The sequence below is a fragment of the Xenopus laevis genome, chromosome 1S (assembly GCF_017654675.1).
Source record: "Xenopus laevis strain J_2021 chromosome 1S, Xenopus_laevis_v10.1, whole genome shotgun sequence".
NCBI classification, from domain to species: Eukaryota; Metazoa; Chordata; class Amphibia; order Anura; family Pipidae; genus Xenopus; species Xenopus laevis.
The window spans coordinates 6,755,397-6,774,724 of NC_054372.1; the positions used below are offsets into that span (position 1 = coordinate 6,755,397).

The 19,328-nt window shown below is 42.3% G+C and overlaps 1 protein-coding gene across 3 annotated transcripts in view; it reads left to right on the forward strand.

Annotated features, from left to right (window-relative positions):
• rnf24.S (ring finger protein 24 S homeolog) overlaps positions 1–19,328 on the forward strand; it is a 61,719-nt gene that overhangs the window by 22,600 nt on the left and 19,791 nt on the right. For 2 of the 3 annotated variants that reach the window (XM_018242977.2, XM_041579362.1), the window contains one exon: positions 7,145–7,305. The exons of the other annotated variant lie outside the window; for it this stretch is intronic. In XM_018242977.2, coding sequence (XP_018098466.1) covers positions 7,283–7,305 — 23 coding nt within the window. In that variant the 5' untranslated portion in view covers positions 7,145–7,282. The remainder of the gene's footprint in view (positions 1–7,144; positions 7,306–19,328) is intronic. 3 annotated transcript variants of the gene reach the window in all.

Below are 19,328 nucleotides of genomic sequence, written 5' to 3' on the forward strand. Positions count from 1 at the left end.
GAAAATTCTGGTTTGGCACGTGGGCTAACAATGCAGGGAAAAGTGCTGGAAGATTCCCCCCCCCCCCCCCGCCTGCTCGGCCAATGCAGAGCTCCGTGCTGATTCTGTGCAGTTTGTATATGAGGAGAGTTCCAGTGGGAGATACCAAGCATCATTTTTTTGGGGTGAGAAGAAAGAACTGCAGTTGAAACGTATTTATTTTTCCCCTTAAAGGGGTGGTTCACCTTTTAAGTTAACTTTTAGTATGTTATAGAATGGCAAATTTATTTTTTTTTATAGTTTTTGAATGAATTGCCTTCTTCATCTGACTCTCTTCAGCTTTCAAATGGGGGGTCACTGACCCCATTTAAACAACAAATGCTCTGAAAGGCTATTGTTATTGCTACTTTTTATTACTCCTCTTTCTATTCAGGCCTCTCCTATTCATATTCCAGTCTCTTATTCAAATAGGGCATGGTTGCTAGGGCAATTTGGACCTTAGCAACCAGATGGCTGAAATTGCAAACTGGAGAGCTGCTGAATAAAAAGCAAAATGTCTCAAAAGCCACAAATAATAAAAAATTAAAACCAACTGTAAATTGTCTCAGAATATCCCTCTCTACATTATACTAACAGTTAATTTAAAGGTGAACAACCCCTTTAAAGACTTAAGATGCATAAATGTAATTGTTTTAAGTTAAAGGGCAAGTTGTATGCTTCCTCATTGTTAAAGGGAAAGACAAAATCTTTGTATTTTATTACTTTAAAGGGAGTGCTAGGTACCGGCCAGCTTGTTGCAATTGGGCGCATAATTTAAGTTAACTAACCTTAAAATTGAGGCCTTATGATGTGGACCCCATTCACGTGAGTGACGGAGAGCGAAGTCTCGGTAAGGTTGGTTCCGTTTGGCAGTCTGTTAAAGGAGAACTAAAGCCTAACTAAAGAAGTAGGTAGAAATGTTGTACATGATGTTTTGTGCTTCTGTACCAGCCCAAGGCAACCACAGCCCTTTAGCAGTAAAGATCTGTGTCTCCAAAGATGCCCCAGTAGCTCCCCATCTTCTTTTCTGCTGATTCACTGCACATGATCTGTCCTGCTGTCACTTACTGAGCTTAGGGACCCACTCACAATATACAGTACACATAGAATAGAAATGTCACAATATAAGGCTAATTAGTAATTAATACACATAATTACTACATGGCAGCACAGATACCAGTGCAATTAGCATCAGAATTTAATAATCAGCAAACCTGTAGCATCAGCTTATATTACAGCCAGGGAAGCTCATTTTCTGCTGGATAATTAGTGACGAGCCCTAAGCTTAGCTTCTCAACAGCCAATCAGAGCCCACTGAGCATGTGAGTGTCACAGACACTTTCCAAGATGGTGACCCCCTGTGACAAGTTTGAAGTCCTGGATCATTGCTGCTATTGACAAGCTCAAACTTTAGCCTCCTGCAATAAGTTCACTATATAAAATATGCCATTTTTAGCCACATTTATTGTTAGGGTTTAGTTCTCCTTTAAGATAAGTTTGTTGGTTCTGTCTGTTTAAAGCCTCCAGCCCCCTGCTGGGCCGGTGTGGGGTTCCTGCCTGCTGAGCGCCTTTGATTCAGAATAATTTGGTTTGTTTGGCTTCAGTAAGTTTATAAATCACGCAGCAGGGACAGGACTAATCCTTTACTCCCGCCAACAAACCCCGTCTTCATGGCCAGAAATATGATGTTTGTATTCTGGGAGGATGGGCCCCTCCTTGTCTGGTTGCTGTAGCCTCTTATTCTCGAGCAGTCGGAGAGGGGGCAGCTCTCTATGAGGAATGATGAGACCTGCAGGGGGAATATTTTATTTGAATGGAACTTATTTCCTGTAAATCATGTGACTGGATGTACTTCCTTCCTGTTTGGTGCGCTGAAGTCCTTCCGTGCTTTACGGCTGACATTGCCATTACATAGCTCCCAACTGTCCCGTTTTTAGATGGACAGTTTCTCTTTTGACACCTCAACCAGCAGTCCCTCATTTTTACTGGAAAGTCCCGTTTTTCTCTGCACTGAACACCCAGAAAAAGAAACAGTGTTTCTAACTTAATTGGCTTTTGGCAGAGAGCCTGGAACAGTCATAACAGAAGATTAGATACTTTTGTAACAATTCAAATTTATCTAGATAAGCAAATAAAGTAATTGTAACAATATAAGGTCACAGGTCCCTTGGGAAAAAGTTAGACTCACAGCTTAAAGGGCAATTCACCTTCATTAGTAAAACTGTAATAAGTGAAAAAAACAGAAATATGTTCAAACTTTTATCACCTGCCAAAGTTTGTAAAATGAACATGGTGATTAGGGGGTGTGGCCACAAAAACGGGCATGGTCAAAAAATTGCACGGCAACTTTTTTGTCCCTGTTTTTATTTCCAAAATGTTGGGCTCTATGCCATTACAGTTCTAATTGGGAGGGACACAGTGATGCTGCTCAGGCTGCTCAGCTTTACAATTCCTGAAGAAGAAATTATTTTGCAGTCGAGACGAGTTCCCCTATCCTTCCTAATACACGTAGGGGACCAAATATTTTTCAAACAACATGTTTGAGGGCCAGATTATATTACAATAGTGTCCTACAATGACGTGTGTGGAACATTTGAGCAGACTGGAGGCCATTGAAATCCTTTGGAGGCCACATTTGGCCGCTGGCCTCCAGATGGACACAACACGTTTAGCCCGGCACACCCGAATACCCAAATACCCATACTTGCTCTCATTTTGTGTTTGAGTGCTAACGGGGAGCGTCCCTAATTACCGTAGAGCTGTGATCCCCCAACCAGTGGCTCCAACTTGTTACCCACCAGCTCCTTGGATGTTGCTCCCAGTGGCCTCAAAGCAGGTGATTATTTTTGAATTCCAGGCTTGGAGGAAAGTATTAGTTTTAGTTGTACTGTCAAACAGACCCTCCTGTAGGCTGCCCGTCCACATAGGTGCAACAAAATAGCCAATCACAGACCCTTTTTTCATGCTTGTGTTGCTCCCCAAATCTTTCTACATCTCAATGTGACTCACAATTTAAAAAAAAAAAAAAAAAGTGGATTGGGGCTTTTGGTACTAAACTGGTAAGTCTGGTGCCCACTGAGTGCAGAGCCAGGTTAACACTAAATGGGGCCCTAGGTAAGGAAGTTTTTTTGGGGACCCCACGCCACCTTTTTGTTATAATATGCTCAGCAAAAAAGTCTCCATTTGAAAAGCAGTTTTTCAAAACCGTTTCTAGGCCAGTGCCTTGTTCTACAGTTGAAAGGGCAAATAACCTCATCCAGCTTTGCCTGATGTTTATGGTGCAAAGTGATGCAAAAGCTGCTGGTTTTTGGGAAACCATATTTATATTAGTGTAATTTAGTGCTAAAGGCACCTATAAAGGTGCAGCTGGGAGACAGTGTTCTCTTATGTAAGGGCAATTAGTCTCTAATTATGTTTTGCTGTGTAATCCCAAATTAATTCTTACATGGACTGATATGTTGTGGAAAGCTGATGTGTGGCTGTGGCACTTAGTGGTGCGTGGCTTGTATGTGGCACTTAGTGGTGCGTGGCTTGTATGTGGCACTTAGTGGTGCATTGCTTGTATGTGGCACTTAGTGGTGAGTTGCTTTGTATGTGGCACTTAGTGGCGGCAGCATAGGTGGATGGTGGTGAGAGAAGCGCCCAGTGCTTCCCCACGTAGATAGGCAGGTTTGGTGCGTGTGGGAACATAGGAAGGGAGAGAACAGACATTGTATGTTACTGACTTTAATGTAACTAGCAGCCGTGTACTGGCAGTTAAATAATACATTTCACTATCCATAAGAGCTTCCACCGATCCACTTTATGCTGTTTTTAATTCTGTTTTATTAAGGACAAGGTCCTGCACTAGTCTGAATTTAAAGAGCAGTGAGTGTGTTTATGGGCAACTTGTTTTACTGCAACTCTAATTAAAGGTTACGTTTTAGCAACATTGTAACAATCGTTATCTGAACTGGTTTATTGGCAATAACATGGGGAAATGTTTCTATTTACATTTCACCCTAGTTTGTTGCAAGTTCGTGATTAGCAGTTTGTATAGATTAGGCTTAGCTACGGAGACAGGATTGACAACTTGTTTGGTTACTTGTTAAGAGATGTGGCACTTAGTGGTGTGTGACTTATATGTGGCACTTAGTGTTGCTTGTATGTGGTGCGTGGCTTGTATGTGGCACTTGGTGGTGTGTGGCTTGTATGTGGCACTTAGTGGTGCGTGGCTTGTATGTGGCACTTAGTGGTGTGTGGCTTGTATGTGGAAGAACACAGTGTAACATATACAGGTCTGTGCGCATAACTGGGCCCAGGACTAAGAAAGGGGAATAAACCTCGTTCCCCCTGGAAATAATGTCAACTTTGGGCTCTTCTGATCACTTTTTCTGTTTATTTTGAATTTGTGAGTCTGTGAGGTTGTTCTTTTACTGATGCTTTCACTGTCCAATTCTATACGGGGGGGGGGGGGCAAAATTAATTTGCTTGCCTTGTCCTTTAACCTGTAATTGTCATTTTTTAGAAGAATTGATCTTGTATTCTCCAAAATCAGACAGTTGTGTTTTTGGAGTCCGTTAACATTAACGTCAGTAAAGATCGGCGCCGGTCATTATCCCCATCCTGCAATTAATATTCGATTACCCACCAACCACAATAGGGCCGGGGGTGTCAGTGTTGTCCAATCTTCCTAAAATGCCATAGTATTAAATTGTCCACTTTACTTTCGTTTGTCATTGTTTATGCATCTCCCCCCCCCCTCACGGAACAATTAATTCAAATTATACTGAGCCCCTCTGTACAGCAGATTAGATGTTGGGAAAGATAAATCTAATCTCCTACAGTCTCATCTGCAAATCACTGCTCATTCCACTTGCCAAGGTCAAATCATTACAGTGAAATGTGGAGGTTCCTTGACTTTTTAATACAGGATAGTGTACCCCCTATTGTAAATGATAAGGATATTAGTCACTGAGGGGTTGTTCTGTGACCATATAAAGACACAAGGCTGCAGGCTGAGTTATACAGGGAACTCTGAGTATCACTCATGTATTATAAGGGATAATGTACCCCCTACTGTAAATGATAAGGATATTAGAAGTCACTGAGGAGTTCTGTGACCATATAAAGACACAAGGCTGCAGGCTGAGTTATACAGGGAACTCTGAGTATCACTCATGTATTATAAGGGATAATGTACCCCCTACTGTAAATGATAAGGATATTAGAAGTCACTGAGGGGTGGTGTGACCAAATCTTCTTACAGACAGCAGCAATCATGTTATATATATTAGTAGTAAGTATTGTGAAGCAGGACTATCCATTTAGGTAGATTTCCTTTTTAGACAACTGGAAAGTCACAGGAATTCCTGTGCCATTGACCCTTGACCTTTTGCTTGTGAACTTGCCATAAATTGCACTTTGATGGTCCCCCCATGCACTCTGACTAACATAGAACTCGTAGCCGCGGCTCCCTACTGTTGCAGGTGGCTTATCGCTGGTTGGGGCAATTAGGTTCTATTAGCCCGCACCTTTGGTTGGGGATAATATATTTAGCCAACAGGTGCCAATTACTGTTCAGTGTATGTAACCACTTAGTGACCATCACTGCTTGATCAATGCCTTTCCACCTTTACCCATAGCTATTTGCACCTTTAAAGGAGTGGTAAAACTACCAAGGCAGTTTATTGAGTAAATGGCTCTAGGCACTTTCTCTATTTGTTTAGGATAGCAGCTGCCATATTAGCTTGCTATGACATCACTTCCTGCCTGAGTCTGTCCCTGCTCAGTCATAGCTCTGGGCTCAGATTACAGCAGAGAAGAGGGAGAGAGGAACAAACTGAGCATGCTCAAGCCCTAGCCCTGGAGGTTTAAGCTGAAAACAGTTAGTCTGATACAGAAGCCCATGAGTACACAATAGAAGGAAAGAAATGTGGTGTTTCTTTTGACAGAGGACTCAGAGCAGCATTACTTTGAGGGTTAACTGGTGTATTTAAGTGATGGGTGAATTTGTCCCATTTCGCCACGAATTTCGAAACTGGTGAAAAATTTGCGAAACAGCGATTTTGACGCCTGCGACAATTCTCTGGCGTCAAAATGGGCTCCAATATTTTTTCAGAGATGCTGAATTTTCGCAGCAATTTGGAAAATTTATTAGCTGGCGGCGAAACAGGCAAATTCGTCACAAATTCGTGTCTGCCGAATAAATTCGCCCATCACTAGTGGATTTGTATGGACCTTTCTGATAAAGTTTACTTAGTTTTAACCTTTCCTTCTCCTTTAAGTTCAAGAGGTGCCTCAGTGTTGCCTTCACAAATATTTGCTGGAAAAGAAAAACCCAAAGCCTGGTCTTATTCTTGTCTCATGTTAAAGGATCTCCCTTCCTCTTTATTGTCCCCTTGTCATTGGTCCTTGGGTTGAGTTGGGTCAGTACAACTTCTCTAGTGTCACCTGGTTCCTGTGGATGTTTCAGTGAGCTGGAATGTATTAAAGGGGTGCTTAATCTCTAAATTAACTTTTAGTAGGTTATAGAATGGTCAGTTCTGAGCATCTTTTCAATTGGTCTTCATAATTTATTTTTTTTTATAGTTTTTCAATTATTTGCTTTCTTCTTCCGACTCTTTCCAGCTTTCAAATGGGGGTCACTGACCCCATCTAAAAAAAAAAAATGCTCTGTAAGACTATGTATTGTTATTGCTACTTTGTATTACTCATCTTTCTATTCAGGCCTCTCCTATTCAATCTCTTATTCAAATCAATGCATGGTTGCTAGGGGTATTTCGATCCTAGCAACCAGATGGCTCAAACTGCAAACTGGAGAACTGCTGAATAAAAAGCTAAATAACTCGAAAGCCACAAATAATAAAAAAATGAAAACCAATAGCAAATTGTCTCAGAGTATCCCTCTCTACATCATACTAACAGTTCATTTAAAGCCCTTTAAATATAGATATGGACTAAAAGGTATTGTTTTTAATGACATTGGTTTTTTTTCATTTTTAACGGATTCCTTGAAAACCCAAGCTGATTATATAAAATCAATCGTTGGTTTAGTTAATTAGTTGGGATATGAGCCCCAGAAAGTGTAGTTCACCCACAGTTTATTCTTTTGCACTTCCACGTCTTGTTTCATTCTCCCCCATAGTTGAGATCGTGTGAAATATAACACGGACCGGTCATACATGTTACATGCAGAGTGAGACGGGAGATCTTATGGGCCAGTGAGACGTCTCTTGCGCAGAAAGAAGGGGGCTCGGCAGCAGACCCGGATCGTCCGTGTAATATGTTCTTTTACCGGCTTACAAAGTGAGTATCTCTCCATATACAGCTCATATGCTTTGTAATCATACTACATACATGTCTGTTTTTGGGTTACCTCTTACTCATTGCACGTTGAACTGTGGGATAACTAAAGGTGTATGGGCCTCTCTTTGCACCACATTGCCCATGCTGTAGGCTCTCAGCCCAGAGTCGTGGGGTTTGGCTGCAGCTATATTGGGGATCCCCACTGTACTCGTGACATTGAGGCCCATGCGTCATTGTTGAGTTTGGAATCCAACATGGCCGCTTCTAAGGGGGCACCAATACATAGTAACATAGTAAGGTAGGTTGAAAAAAGACACACGTCCATCAAGTTCAACCTTTTATCTCTATTATAACCTGCCTAACTGCCAGTTGATCCAGAGGAAGGCAAAAACCCCATCTGAAGCCTCTCCAATTTGCCTCAGAGGGGGAAAAATTCCTTCCTGACTCAAAATGGCAATGGGACCAGTCCCTGGATCAACTTGGACTATGAGCTATCTCCCATATCCCTGTATTCCCTCACTTGCTAAACACCATCCAACCCCTTCTTATACCTATCTAATGTATCAGCCTGTACCCCTGATTCACTTCCCAGCTCTCCCTGTAACACCCCTTTCCCTCCTCTAATCTCATTGGCTCCCTCCTGTCTGCTGGGAGGAGCTACTGGTGAATAAAGCATCCAACCCCTTCTTATACCTATCTAATGTATCAGCCTGTACCACTGATTCACTTCCCAGCTCTCCCTGTAACACCCCTTTCCCTCCTCTAATCTCATTGGCTCCCTCCTGTCTGCTGGGAGGAGCTACTGGTGAATAAAGCATCCAACCCTTCCTTATACCTATCTAATGTATCAGCCTGTACCCCTGATTCACTTCCCAGCTCTCCCTGTAACACCCCTTTCCCTCCTCTAATCTCATTGGCTCCCTCCTGTCTGCTGGGAGGAGCTACTGGTGAATAAAGCATCCGACCCTTCCTTGTACCTATCTAATGTATCAGCCTGTACCGCTGATTCAGGGAGACAATTCCACATCTTCACAGCTCTCACTGTAACAAACCCCTTCCCAATATTTAGCTGGAACCTCTTTTCTTCTAATCAGAATGGGTGACCTTGTGTCAGCTGGAAAGACCTACTGGTAAATAAAGCATTAGAGAGATTATTATATGATCCCCTTATATATTTATACATAGTTATCATATCTCCCCTTAAGCGCCTCTTCTCCAGAGTGAACATCCCCAATTTGGCCAGTCTTTCCTCATAGCTAAGATTTTCCCTTTACCAGCTTAGTTGCCCTTCTCTGTCCCCTCTCTAATACAATAATGTCCTGTTTGAGTGATGGAGACCAAAACTGTACGGCATATTCTAGATGGGGCTAAAACGTCAACTCCCAGTGAGCAGCGGCCCAGGGTGCCGGGAATTGTAATTCTACTATGGTGCACGAATCAGCCCATTTAGAGACACCGCAGCCCCTGAATGAGAACAAGTCTTTTATGAGTGGCCCACGTGGGGTTGGCATAATTGCTTAATTAGCATCCATCACATATATTCCATTTATGGTTTCACCAATCATTTCCATGCAAATGCCGTTCCTTTTTCGAAGCTGGTTACTTGCATCTAATGAGCCCAATTTTCTGTCCTTTGTTTTTTTTCCCCCTGTTTTTGATGCTGGGAATTGTCTGTTAAATAGAGCAGCTGGGAGTGATTAGGCGCATTGAAAGAGCACAAAAAGCCTTTATCTGCCTCTGTTAAAGGGATACTTTTCACTTTCTCATTTTAATTTCTATCTTATTATGCATTTCTCATAAGATCGACACTGTCCCTCAGTGATCTGGTGTATAGATACATCTTTACCATAAAGCAGGACAGGACTGCTGCTTACAATGGGGATCAGATAGGATCTGTGCAGCCACTGGGACAGAATGTTCTGTTATACAGATAGCTAGAATCTCAGCTGCCATAAAGCAGGACAGGACTGCTGCTTACAATGGGGATCAGATAGGATCTGTGCAGCCACTGGGACAGAATGTTCTGTTATACAGATAGCTAGAATCTCAGCTGCCATAAAGCAGGACAGGACTGCTGCTTACAATGGGGATCAGATAGGGATTTTTATTAAAAATATGAACAATAACAATAAACAAAATCAAAATGTCATAACAAACAAATCAAAACATACAACAGATACATATTCAAAAATCCATAGTTTTTTCCCATGAAAAATCTACCCCCCTCCACAATTTATTGTTTTCTTTATTGATATTTATTTCTTTCAATTTTATCAGGTATAATTCTTTCAAAATCTTTTTGGTTGTCAAATCTATAGATCCTTCTTCTCTCCCAAAAGTTTTACCACATCTCCTCATCCATAAGAAATATCGAACAACTGAGAAAATAACAAAGAGGGTCTCTTTATCCAGAGGATGGTCATTAGTTACAATTCCATAGGCTCTTTCCCCGTAAGTGTTTCTACAGAAATTATTGATTCCCAAAGTTGTTAAAACTTGATCATAAAGGGCTTTTGAGACTGAACATTCTAATAAGAAATGATCTACTGTTTCTTCTTTTCCACAGTCCCAGGGGCATAAACTATTTACTGCACTTAGATAACTTAAATTTCCCCTAACAAATAACTTCCCTTGTAGGGCCAACCATGCGTTATCAAACATTTTTTCTGGGAGTCTTTTTCCATTCAAAAACTTAATGCATTCCCCCATGACTTTTACAGGGCAATCTTTTGGACTCAAAGAGACAACAAAAAAGGAGCTAAGCACTTGTTCATACAACTGTTTTCTTGATAAGTTTTCAATATCATTGAAACCTAAACCCCACTTTTTCAACAATTTTAAACCTAACGCAATATGTTGCGGAAAACCTCCTCCCCTGATCCGGACCCCCTTCACTCTACCGCCCTCCACCCAGTCTCTGATAAAAGGCGAAACCCAGGATCTGACACAGTTTTCCCACAGAGAACACGTCCTTTGACCCAGATTCCCAAAATTGAATTTAAGAAAAATGGTGCCAAAGAAGGCAATTGGACAAACCATCCCTAGACCTCCCTCTTTCTTCTGTAGGAATGTTACCCCTCTTTTTACCGGGTTCAGCCTACTCCCCCAGAGCATCTGGAAAAACAAACTGTAAACCCGAGCATAGAGAGATTCTGGCAAGGGAAACACATAAGCAACAAAAAGAAACAATGGGATCAAAAAGGTCTTGATCAGATTAACCCTTTCTCTATAGGTCAGCTTCCAAGATCTCCAACGCTGAACTTTTGCCAAACCAGCATCCACTTTCTCTTCCCAATTTAATCTGCTATTATCATCCCTTCCAAATTTTACTCCCAAGATTTTAACCTGCTCTGGGGCCACTGGGAAATTTCCGGCCTGAAAATCCGGTTCCCCTCCTAGAGTCCAATAAGCTTCCGACTTTTCATGATTAACTGAGGATCCAGAGGCCCTTGAGTAGCTTCTGATACAATCAGTGATCACCTCAACCTCCGCCTGCTTAGAAATGACCACTGACACATCATCCGCGTAGGCTACAAACCTGAGTGGCTGCCCGCCAGGCACACAGACCCCCTCCATGCCCTTCTCCTCCAGCATCCTCAGGAAGGGATCCAGAGCAAATACATAGAGAAGAGGACTCAGAGGGCAGCCCTGCCGCACCCCGGCCCCAACATCAAAGGTTTCACCTTGCCAGCCATTAATCAGTGGGAAGCTTTTTGCCCCTTCATACAAAATCCTTAACCAACTAATGAATTTGCCTGGGATGCCGTATTTAGACAAAACAGCCCATAGATAGTCATGGTTAACCTTATCAAAAGCTTTAGTTTGATCCAAAGACAACAGGTATTTTCCCCACCCATGAGCTTTGCATGACTCCAAGGCTTCCCTTAAAGTAAGGAGGGCCCCAAAGATGCTCCGCCCCTTCACCGTGCAGAACTGACAGGACGATAATAAAGTGCCAGAAAACAAAATCAAACGTGAAAAAAGAATCCGCGCCAGAATCTTTCTGTCAGAATTGAGAAGGGCAATTGGCCTCCAGTTCTCAACCTTCTCATCATCCTTCCCCTTTGACAGCAAAATTAAAGAAGAACACCTCATTGACTCAGGCATACCCCCCTCCAAACATTCATTAAAGATCTTAACTAACACCGGGACTAACAGCGATTTAAAGGTCTTATAAAACTCTGCTGTTAGCCCATCAGGCCCTGGAGCTTTCTTGTTGTGCATTTTATCAATCGCACCCGCCACCTCTTCCTCCTCAATATTTGCTGTCAATGGGGAAAAGTCCAAATTTACTGTATCAGGTCCTGGGGTCGCCTTTAAAAAGTTTTCAGTCCTTTCCCTCTCCAAAGTTTTACTTCTGAACAGATCAGCATAGTACAACCTTACAACCCCGAGGATACCCTCCCTGGATTTCTGTATAACTCCCTCGGAGTCAATAAGGCCAGTCACCTGCTTTTTCTTAAAGGTCTCTCTACAATTCTGAAAAGGATCAGGGGAGTTTTTTGCCCCAAAATCTCTCTCCAGAATCATAGAGTCCTTGCGACTGTACTGATGCTGTCTAATCAGATATTTCAACCGGGCAATTTTTTCCCCCACCACCCCGGCCGAAATTAAGGTTTCCAACTTCTTCCTCAGAGACTGGTATGTTTTAGATCTTAAACCCTCCCGTTTAACAGATAGTTTTGTGAAGAAAGTTCGGATTTCTTTTTTTGCTTCCTCCCACCAGTGTACCACAGAATCAAAGAAAAAGAATTTTGACCACAAGGCTTCAAAAAACACCTTAAAAGAGCCATCCTCTGCTGCTTCTTTAAGAGACCCAATTCCCAGCCTCCACAGTCCTTTGCCTCTCTTGGGAAGATCTGATGTTCCCACTGTAAAGGATAACATTAAATGATCTGAGAAATCTACTGATGATTCCTTCACATCAGAGAAGACCTCCCCTTCCTTTACAAATATCATATCAATACGACTACTTCTATTGGAGCAAAAGTATGTATGTACTGCTTTCCTCCCTCCACAAGTAGCCACATCAATATAACCCGCCTGCTTAATTATACCTAACAAGAAAGCACCTTCATATTTGTTATATCTCCCAGTTCTATCTCCTGGATTTAAGGTCTGGTTAAAATCACCAGCCCAAATGACTTGGCTAGAAACACACAAGTATTGTTTTATTTCTTCTAACAGATCTTTTCTTTCTATCACTGCATGAGGGGCATAAATATTTATAAGTCTGTAACTTTCTCCTTTTATATTTACATCTAGTAAAATACATCTACCCACTTTAAGCTCTAAAAATCTCTTAACCTTAATGTCTGAGAATCCCTTAAAAAGAATTCCCACCCCCCCTGCTGTTTCCTCTGCTATGGACCAAAATGATGGACCCAACTGCCAGTCCCTTTTTGCATTAAAAATCTCTATCTTATTGGTTAGTCTTGTTTCTTGCAAAAAATAAATGTAATTTTCTTCTTTCTCCAAGTTACTAAACACTTCCCGTCTTTTTTTAACATTTTTAATACTACACACATTTATAGTACTAAATTTAATTATTTGTTCAGGCATCTTGGAGAGTTAGTTGTTCTCACAGGATTGTGTTCTGCATGTCTTTTATACTGGGGTTTCCCCATGCCCCCCAACGACTCCCCCTCCACCAGGAGATCCTCCTCATCAATGGACTCCCACTCTTCCTCACTATCTATCCTTCCTTTCCTTTTCTTCCCTTGCTCCTCCACAATTCCTATTTCCACATTTGATGGACCCTCAGATTCTAATACAGAATCTTTCTTTCTTTTGCCCAAACCACTGCTGGGGGGTACCACATTCTTTTTAATTGACCTTTCCTTGACTCTCTTTTTTACCTCCTTTTTGTTCCCTTCATCCCTTTTTTTCTCTTCACCAATCCTTCTCAATTCCTCTTCCTCCTCTGCCAAATCCCCCCATGACTTTCCTGAGGGCAATTCAAATCTGTTTGAAGTTTTGATTTCACTTTCTAAGATCATTTTACCTGCTTTTTTTCCTGCCTTTTTTCCTGCCACCTTCCAGTCATCCCCCCTTCCCTGCACTGATGTAACAGTACTTTCTGCCTTTTGGTTTTCTTTACTTTGACAGGGGGCAACCTCATTGTTCCCTTCCTCCTCCCGCCTTTCTTCTGTTACATCTTCCTGAAATATTTCCTCCTCTATTCTTGGGCAAAGTTTAACAATATTGTGCCAGGCATTAGGACAATCACGGTGTGTATGACCCAGTTCTGCACACAGGTTACACCTCACATTCTCGCAGTCTTTGTTGACATGTCCCTGGGCCCCACACAATGTGCACATCTTTATTGTACAGTCTCCCGCCAAATGCCTCCTTGATCCACACTTATAACATTGACGGGGCTGCCCTGGATAAAAGCAAACACCCCTTTCTCTGCCTATAAAAAATGAATTTGGGAGATGCTGTGTCATGTTGTTTTGCACATTTAGCCTCACTTGAGCCTTCCAACCCACCACCCAAAATCCTTCCTCATTATATACAGGTTTTAAAGGCGTCAAAACATTGCATTGTCTCTTTAACCAGACTAACACATCAGCAGGAGGGACAGACTCATTCTTAAAAAAGATTGTTACTGTTTTTACTTCTGGTTTTGAGACTGGACTCGCCCTGAAGCCTTCCCATGCTGAGGATGTCTTTTTATCTTGATATAAATTCCAAAATCTGTCTAAACCTTGGGACAACTTGAAACTTATTTCAAAATCAATATCTGACACATTTACAAAAGCAAAAACATCTGCAGTAGTAAATCCCATTGATTGTTTGATTAAGTTTTTACACACATAGCGGCTACCTGGTGATTTCTCCTTTTCTCCCTCCCATTTGATTTTAACCACATTTCTCCTTTTGAAAGTGAGCCCATCATGAAAAGATTCCTCCTGCCTTGCAAAAAATTTCCTTTTCTCCCAGAAAGACCTACTATCCTGTTTACCTTGTTCAGGATCAACTCCATTTTGAGCAAATTGTTGTGTTGTTTCCTCAGGTAAAGCACTAGTTGCTTCATTCTCAGCAGCTTGTGTCTCCCCCTCCCCCTCCACCTCATTTACATTCCCTTCAGAGACTGCACATTCCTTGTTGTTAAACAAAACATTTTCATTCCTTTCTTTTCCATTTGTTTCAGACAAATTATTTGCACCATTATCATCTTATTCCCCCCCCACCTTCATTCAGCACAAAATCCAAATAAGAGGATTCAAAGGTCTTTTTCCCTCCACTGGACATTTGTTTAAACCGTTCCTTGTTTTTATACACCTCCTCCCATGGTTTAATCACTAATAACAAAGCCTCCATATTTTCCACCACCTCCTCCAGTTCTTTATTCATTTCTGCCAGTTTCCTGATGCCTTGAGCTCTGAAATGTCCCTTAGCAGATTTAACATTTGAAAGTTCCCTCTCAATGTTTTTTTCCAAAGTATTTCTCCTGTTACTTAACAGTTCCATAGCTCTGAGTGATTCAATGATGTGTAAGGTATTAACAGTGTGTCCACTACTAGTCACATTAGAAGAGTCATTAGCCAGTGCTCCACTCACCCGTGCCCAGTCCTGGTCTCCTCTGTGCCATCCAGCGCCCCCTCTGCCACTGCCACAGCAAGCTGGCCACACAGCGCCTCAAGCCTTGCCATATGTTTAGCAGGACTATCCTTCACGCTTGCCTCCCTGCTAGTCACTTCCTCCACAGTGTTTGTCTCAGTGTTGTTGGTGTAACAATGTGCTGGAGCTGCAGTTCTCAGAGTCTCACCTGAAGCCTCACTGCTGCTGCTTGCGGACGCCATCTTGTCCTTTTCCTCAGCACTAGCACCGGAGCTCCCTCCTTCTGTCTGGGCCTCAGATACTTCACTGTCGCCCACCTCTGCGTTACTGAGGGAACACTCCAAAAGGGTACTTGCACCACATCTGCGCACTTCTGAAACACTTTGGGGGCTGCTGGAATCCACTGCTTTCTCCATGGGCATTTCACATGGGGAGCTTGCACCAGGCAAATCCTCCATATTGGCTGTTTGTTCAGACACTTCTGCTGACTGTGTTACTTCCATCAATTCTTCACTGTTTTCTTCATTACACACCACTTCACATGAAGTTTTCTTGCTTTTGCAAAAGACTTTCTTTATGGTTTCTTTTGGGACTTTTTTCCCAACACCTAAAGTCTTTGTTCCACTTTTAACACGAGCTGACATCCTTCTCTCCATTTCCAAGTTGTAGGTAAATAATAAAGTCCAAAAGAAAGTGTAAACTGCACCCCCAGACCCTTGCTGGGCCTGGGGTAAGCTCTGTAACTCAGGAGCTCCTCACACGCACGTCCTTCCTGATTGGGGATCAGATAGGAACTGTGCAGCCACTGGGACAGAATGTTCTGTTATACAGATAGCTAGAATCTCAGCTGCCATAAAGCAGGGCAGGACTGCTGCTTACAATGGGGATCAGATAGGATCTGTGCAGCCACTGGGACAGAATGTTCTGTTATACAGATAGCTAGAATCTCAGCTGCCATAAAGCAGGACAGGACTGCTTACAATGGGGATCAGATAGGAACTGTGCAGCCACTGGGACAGAATGCTCTGTTATACAGATAGCTAGAATCTCAGCTGCCATAAAGCAGGACAGGACTGCTGCTTACTTGCATTTATTGTGCAGAGAAGGGTGCAGGACAGTACAAGGGTGTCTGTAAGTCTGTCCGTATGCGGGAGACCTTCTGTCTGTGCGGCAGCCAAACACTGCTGACCTTGAGAAGTATCTCTGTGTCTGTACATGAGGCAGTTGCTGATTATTTACACCCCACTCTTCTTCTCCGTGCCCTGACACTGTGCCAGACTCCCTAGTTACTGAGGAAAGAATTGCCCGATGCTTTGGCCACTATTCCACCAGTAATGGCTGACGTTTGGTGCCACAATTAGCAGCTTTGGTTGGGGGGGGGGGTGCTGGGATGTGTCGTCATTAACATCTGCAGTTGTTTTAGTGCATACATGGAGGGGCGGCTGCAAGGTCCCTGATGCTAATATTTGGGGTATAACTATAAGACTGCATTATGCTGGGTGGGGTAGAGCAGTGCAAGGATTGTAAGGACTACTTGGAATCTTATGTGGTTTTTGGGCTGATTTACAGTCGCTGCATCTCCGTCATACTTCCCACTCAGAGACATTCCTTAAAGTGCAATCCCACGGGCCGCTCTTCCCTATACATTCAGTCTCTGTGCTTGTGCAAGTAGCAAATCCTTCATGTAGAACTGGAGGCGCCTGCACAGAAAGATGCTTTATCCTTAATAAATTCCCACTGAGGTCCAAGTCATGGGAGATACAGATTTAATATTTCAAGGGATACTGTCATGGGACACATCAGTTAATAATGCTGCTCCGGCAGAATTCTGCACTGAAATCCATTTCTCAAAAGAGCAAACAGATTTTTTTATATTCAATTTTGAAATCTGACATGGGACTAGACATAGTGTCAATTTCCCAGCTGCCCCAAGTCATGTGACTTGTGCCCTGATAAACTTCAATCACTCTTTACTGCTGTACTGCAAGTTGGAGTGATATCACCCCCTTCCTTCCCCCCCCCCCCAGTAGCCAAACAAAAGAACAATGGGAAGGTAACCAGATAGCAGCTCCCTAACACAAGATAACAGCTGCCTGGTAGATCTAAGAACAACACTCAATAGTAAAAACCCATGTCCCACTGAGACACATTCAGTTACACTGAGAAGGAAAAACAGCAGCCTGCCAGAAAGCATTTCTCTCCTAAAGTGCAGGCACAAGTCACATGACCAGGGGCAGCTGGGAAATTGACAATATGTCTAGCCCCATGTCAGAATTCAAAATTGAATATAAAAAAATGTGTTTGCTCTTTTGAGAAATGGATTTCAGTGCAGAATTCTGCTGGAGCAGCACTATTAACTGATGTGTTTTGGAAAAAACATGTTTTCCGTTGACAGGATCCCTTTAAGTAGGAGAAATAACAGCCTGCCAGAAAGTAGTTCCATCCTAAAGTGCAGGCACAAGTCACGTAACTGGGGCAGCTGGAAAACTGACCATATGTCTAGCCCCATGTCAGGTTTCAAATAAATATAAAATAAAATCTATTTGCTCTTTTTGGGAATTGGATTTCAGTGCATAAGTCTGCTTCAGCAGCACTATTAACTGGTGCGTTCAAAAAACATGTTTTCCCATGACAGTGTCCCTTTAAAAAAATGAGTTTCATTTCCCACATTCTATCCAATAGGAAGCCTACTTTCTAAGCCATTCCCTATTAATTAATAGATTCACCCCCTATCCTGTCTGATACAATCATGTCTGACTGTGTGTGGCCAGTTTAGTACTTTTTTTCCCCCCGTTTTGCTGGGATTAAAGCGGCTACAGAGTTACTGATTTAAATGCAGAATATCCATGAGGCAACACTGGGATTATTTGTACTGGTGACAGGTTCTTGGAGTCGCCTTCTTGGGAGCAATTTAATTGCTGAATGGGGTGTTAGCCTGTGTGCTTAATGGCATTCTAGCTCCCGGCTCAGAGACAATAACAGATCTTGCTAAAAGGTAACATGAGGCTGGCGTTTATTAACCCCCTCCTGCCTAATTATAAATTCAGTGCCGCTGCACGTGCTCCGTGGACGCTCGGAGGTTGGTGAGAGTTGTAGTTTGACTGTAACAGGAAGGCGGCTGTATGAAAAGAAGAAACCCGAGCCTGAGACCCGTCATGGGTTTTGGGCCCTGGAAAGCGCTGGCACCTTCCCTTGTTTATAGAACAGTCAGAAAGAGCCAAGATTTCTGTTACACTCACATAAAGAATCCTCATTCACTGAGAACCCAATGGGCCCAAGCCAGTTCTGCCTCCCCTTTTCTCTCCATGGGAATAAACTCTGACACGGACTGGAAAATTCCATTAGGACGTGAGTAAGGGATGGATACTCATAAAGATGTTAAAAGAAAAAAAAAAAAGTAATTTTTGCATTTTTGGATTTTGCATTTAAAGGGGAAGTGTTGTTTGAAAGGAAACTGTCTAAAAGAGAATGGAATTGTAGGAAACTCAAGGAGCGCTTGTTTTAAAGATACATTTTGGCTGTTTCTTTTAAAATCAACAGTGTCCATATAATAAAGTTGTTTTTTTTTTTTTTTAACACGTTATTCTCCTGCAGTGGCTAGTTAAAGGGATACTGTCATGGGGAAAAAAAGATTTTTTTTCAAAATGTCTCAGTTAATAGTGCTGCTCCGGCAGAATTCTGCACTGAAATCCTTTTCTCAAAAGAGCTAACAGATTATTTTATATTTAATTTTGAAATCTGACATGGTGCTAGACAGATTGTCAGTTTCCCAGCTGCCTCCAGTCATGTGACTTGTGCTCTGATAAACTTCAGTCACTCTTTACTGCTGTACTGCAAGTTGTAGTGATATCACCCCCTCCCTTCCCCCCCCCCCCGCAGCCTAACAACAGAACAATGGGAAGGTAACCAGATAGCAGCTCCCTAACACAAGATAACAGCTCCCTGGTAGATCTAAGGACAACACTCAATAGTAAAATCCAGGTCCCACTGAGACACATTCAGTTACATTGAGTAGGAGAAACAACAGCCTGCCAGAAAGCAGTTCCATCCTAAAGTGCTGGCTCTTTCTGAAATCACATGACCAGGCAAAATGAGCTGAGATGCACCTACACACCAATATTACAACTAAATACACTTGCTGGTTCAGGAATGACATTTTATATTGTACAGTGAATTATTTGCAGTGTAATTTAGAAATAAAAACTACACCATAAAAATCAAAACAGAATCCCTTTAAGGGGAGATCAGTGGCTTTGGAGGATGATCCTTACTCACCTGCAGTGAGGCAACTTTGAGTAAAAGTCTCACACTGTATCTTCTCTTCCTGCAATCACTCAGAAAGATGAAAGAAGTGCAAAAATCAATCCTCTCCATTGCACAATTTTATAGGCTTTTTAATTAAAGGGCACATGTCATCCGAAAAAATTATTCCAAATCCTATTTTATCACATCAGTCA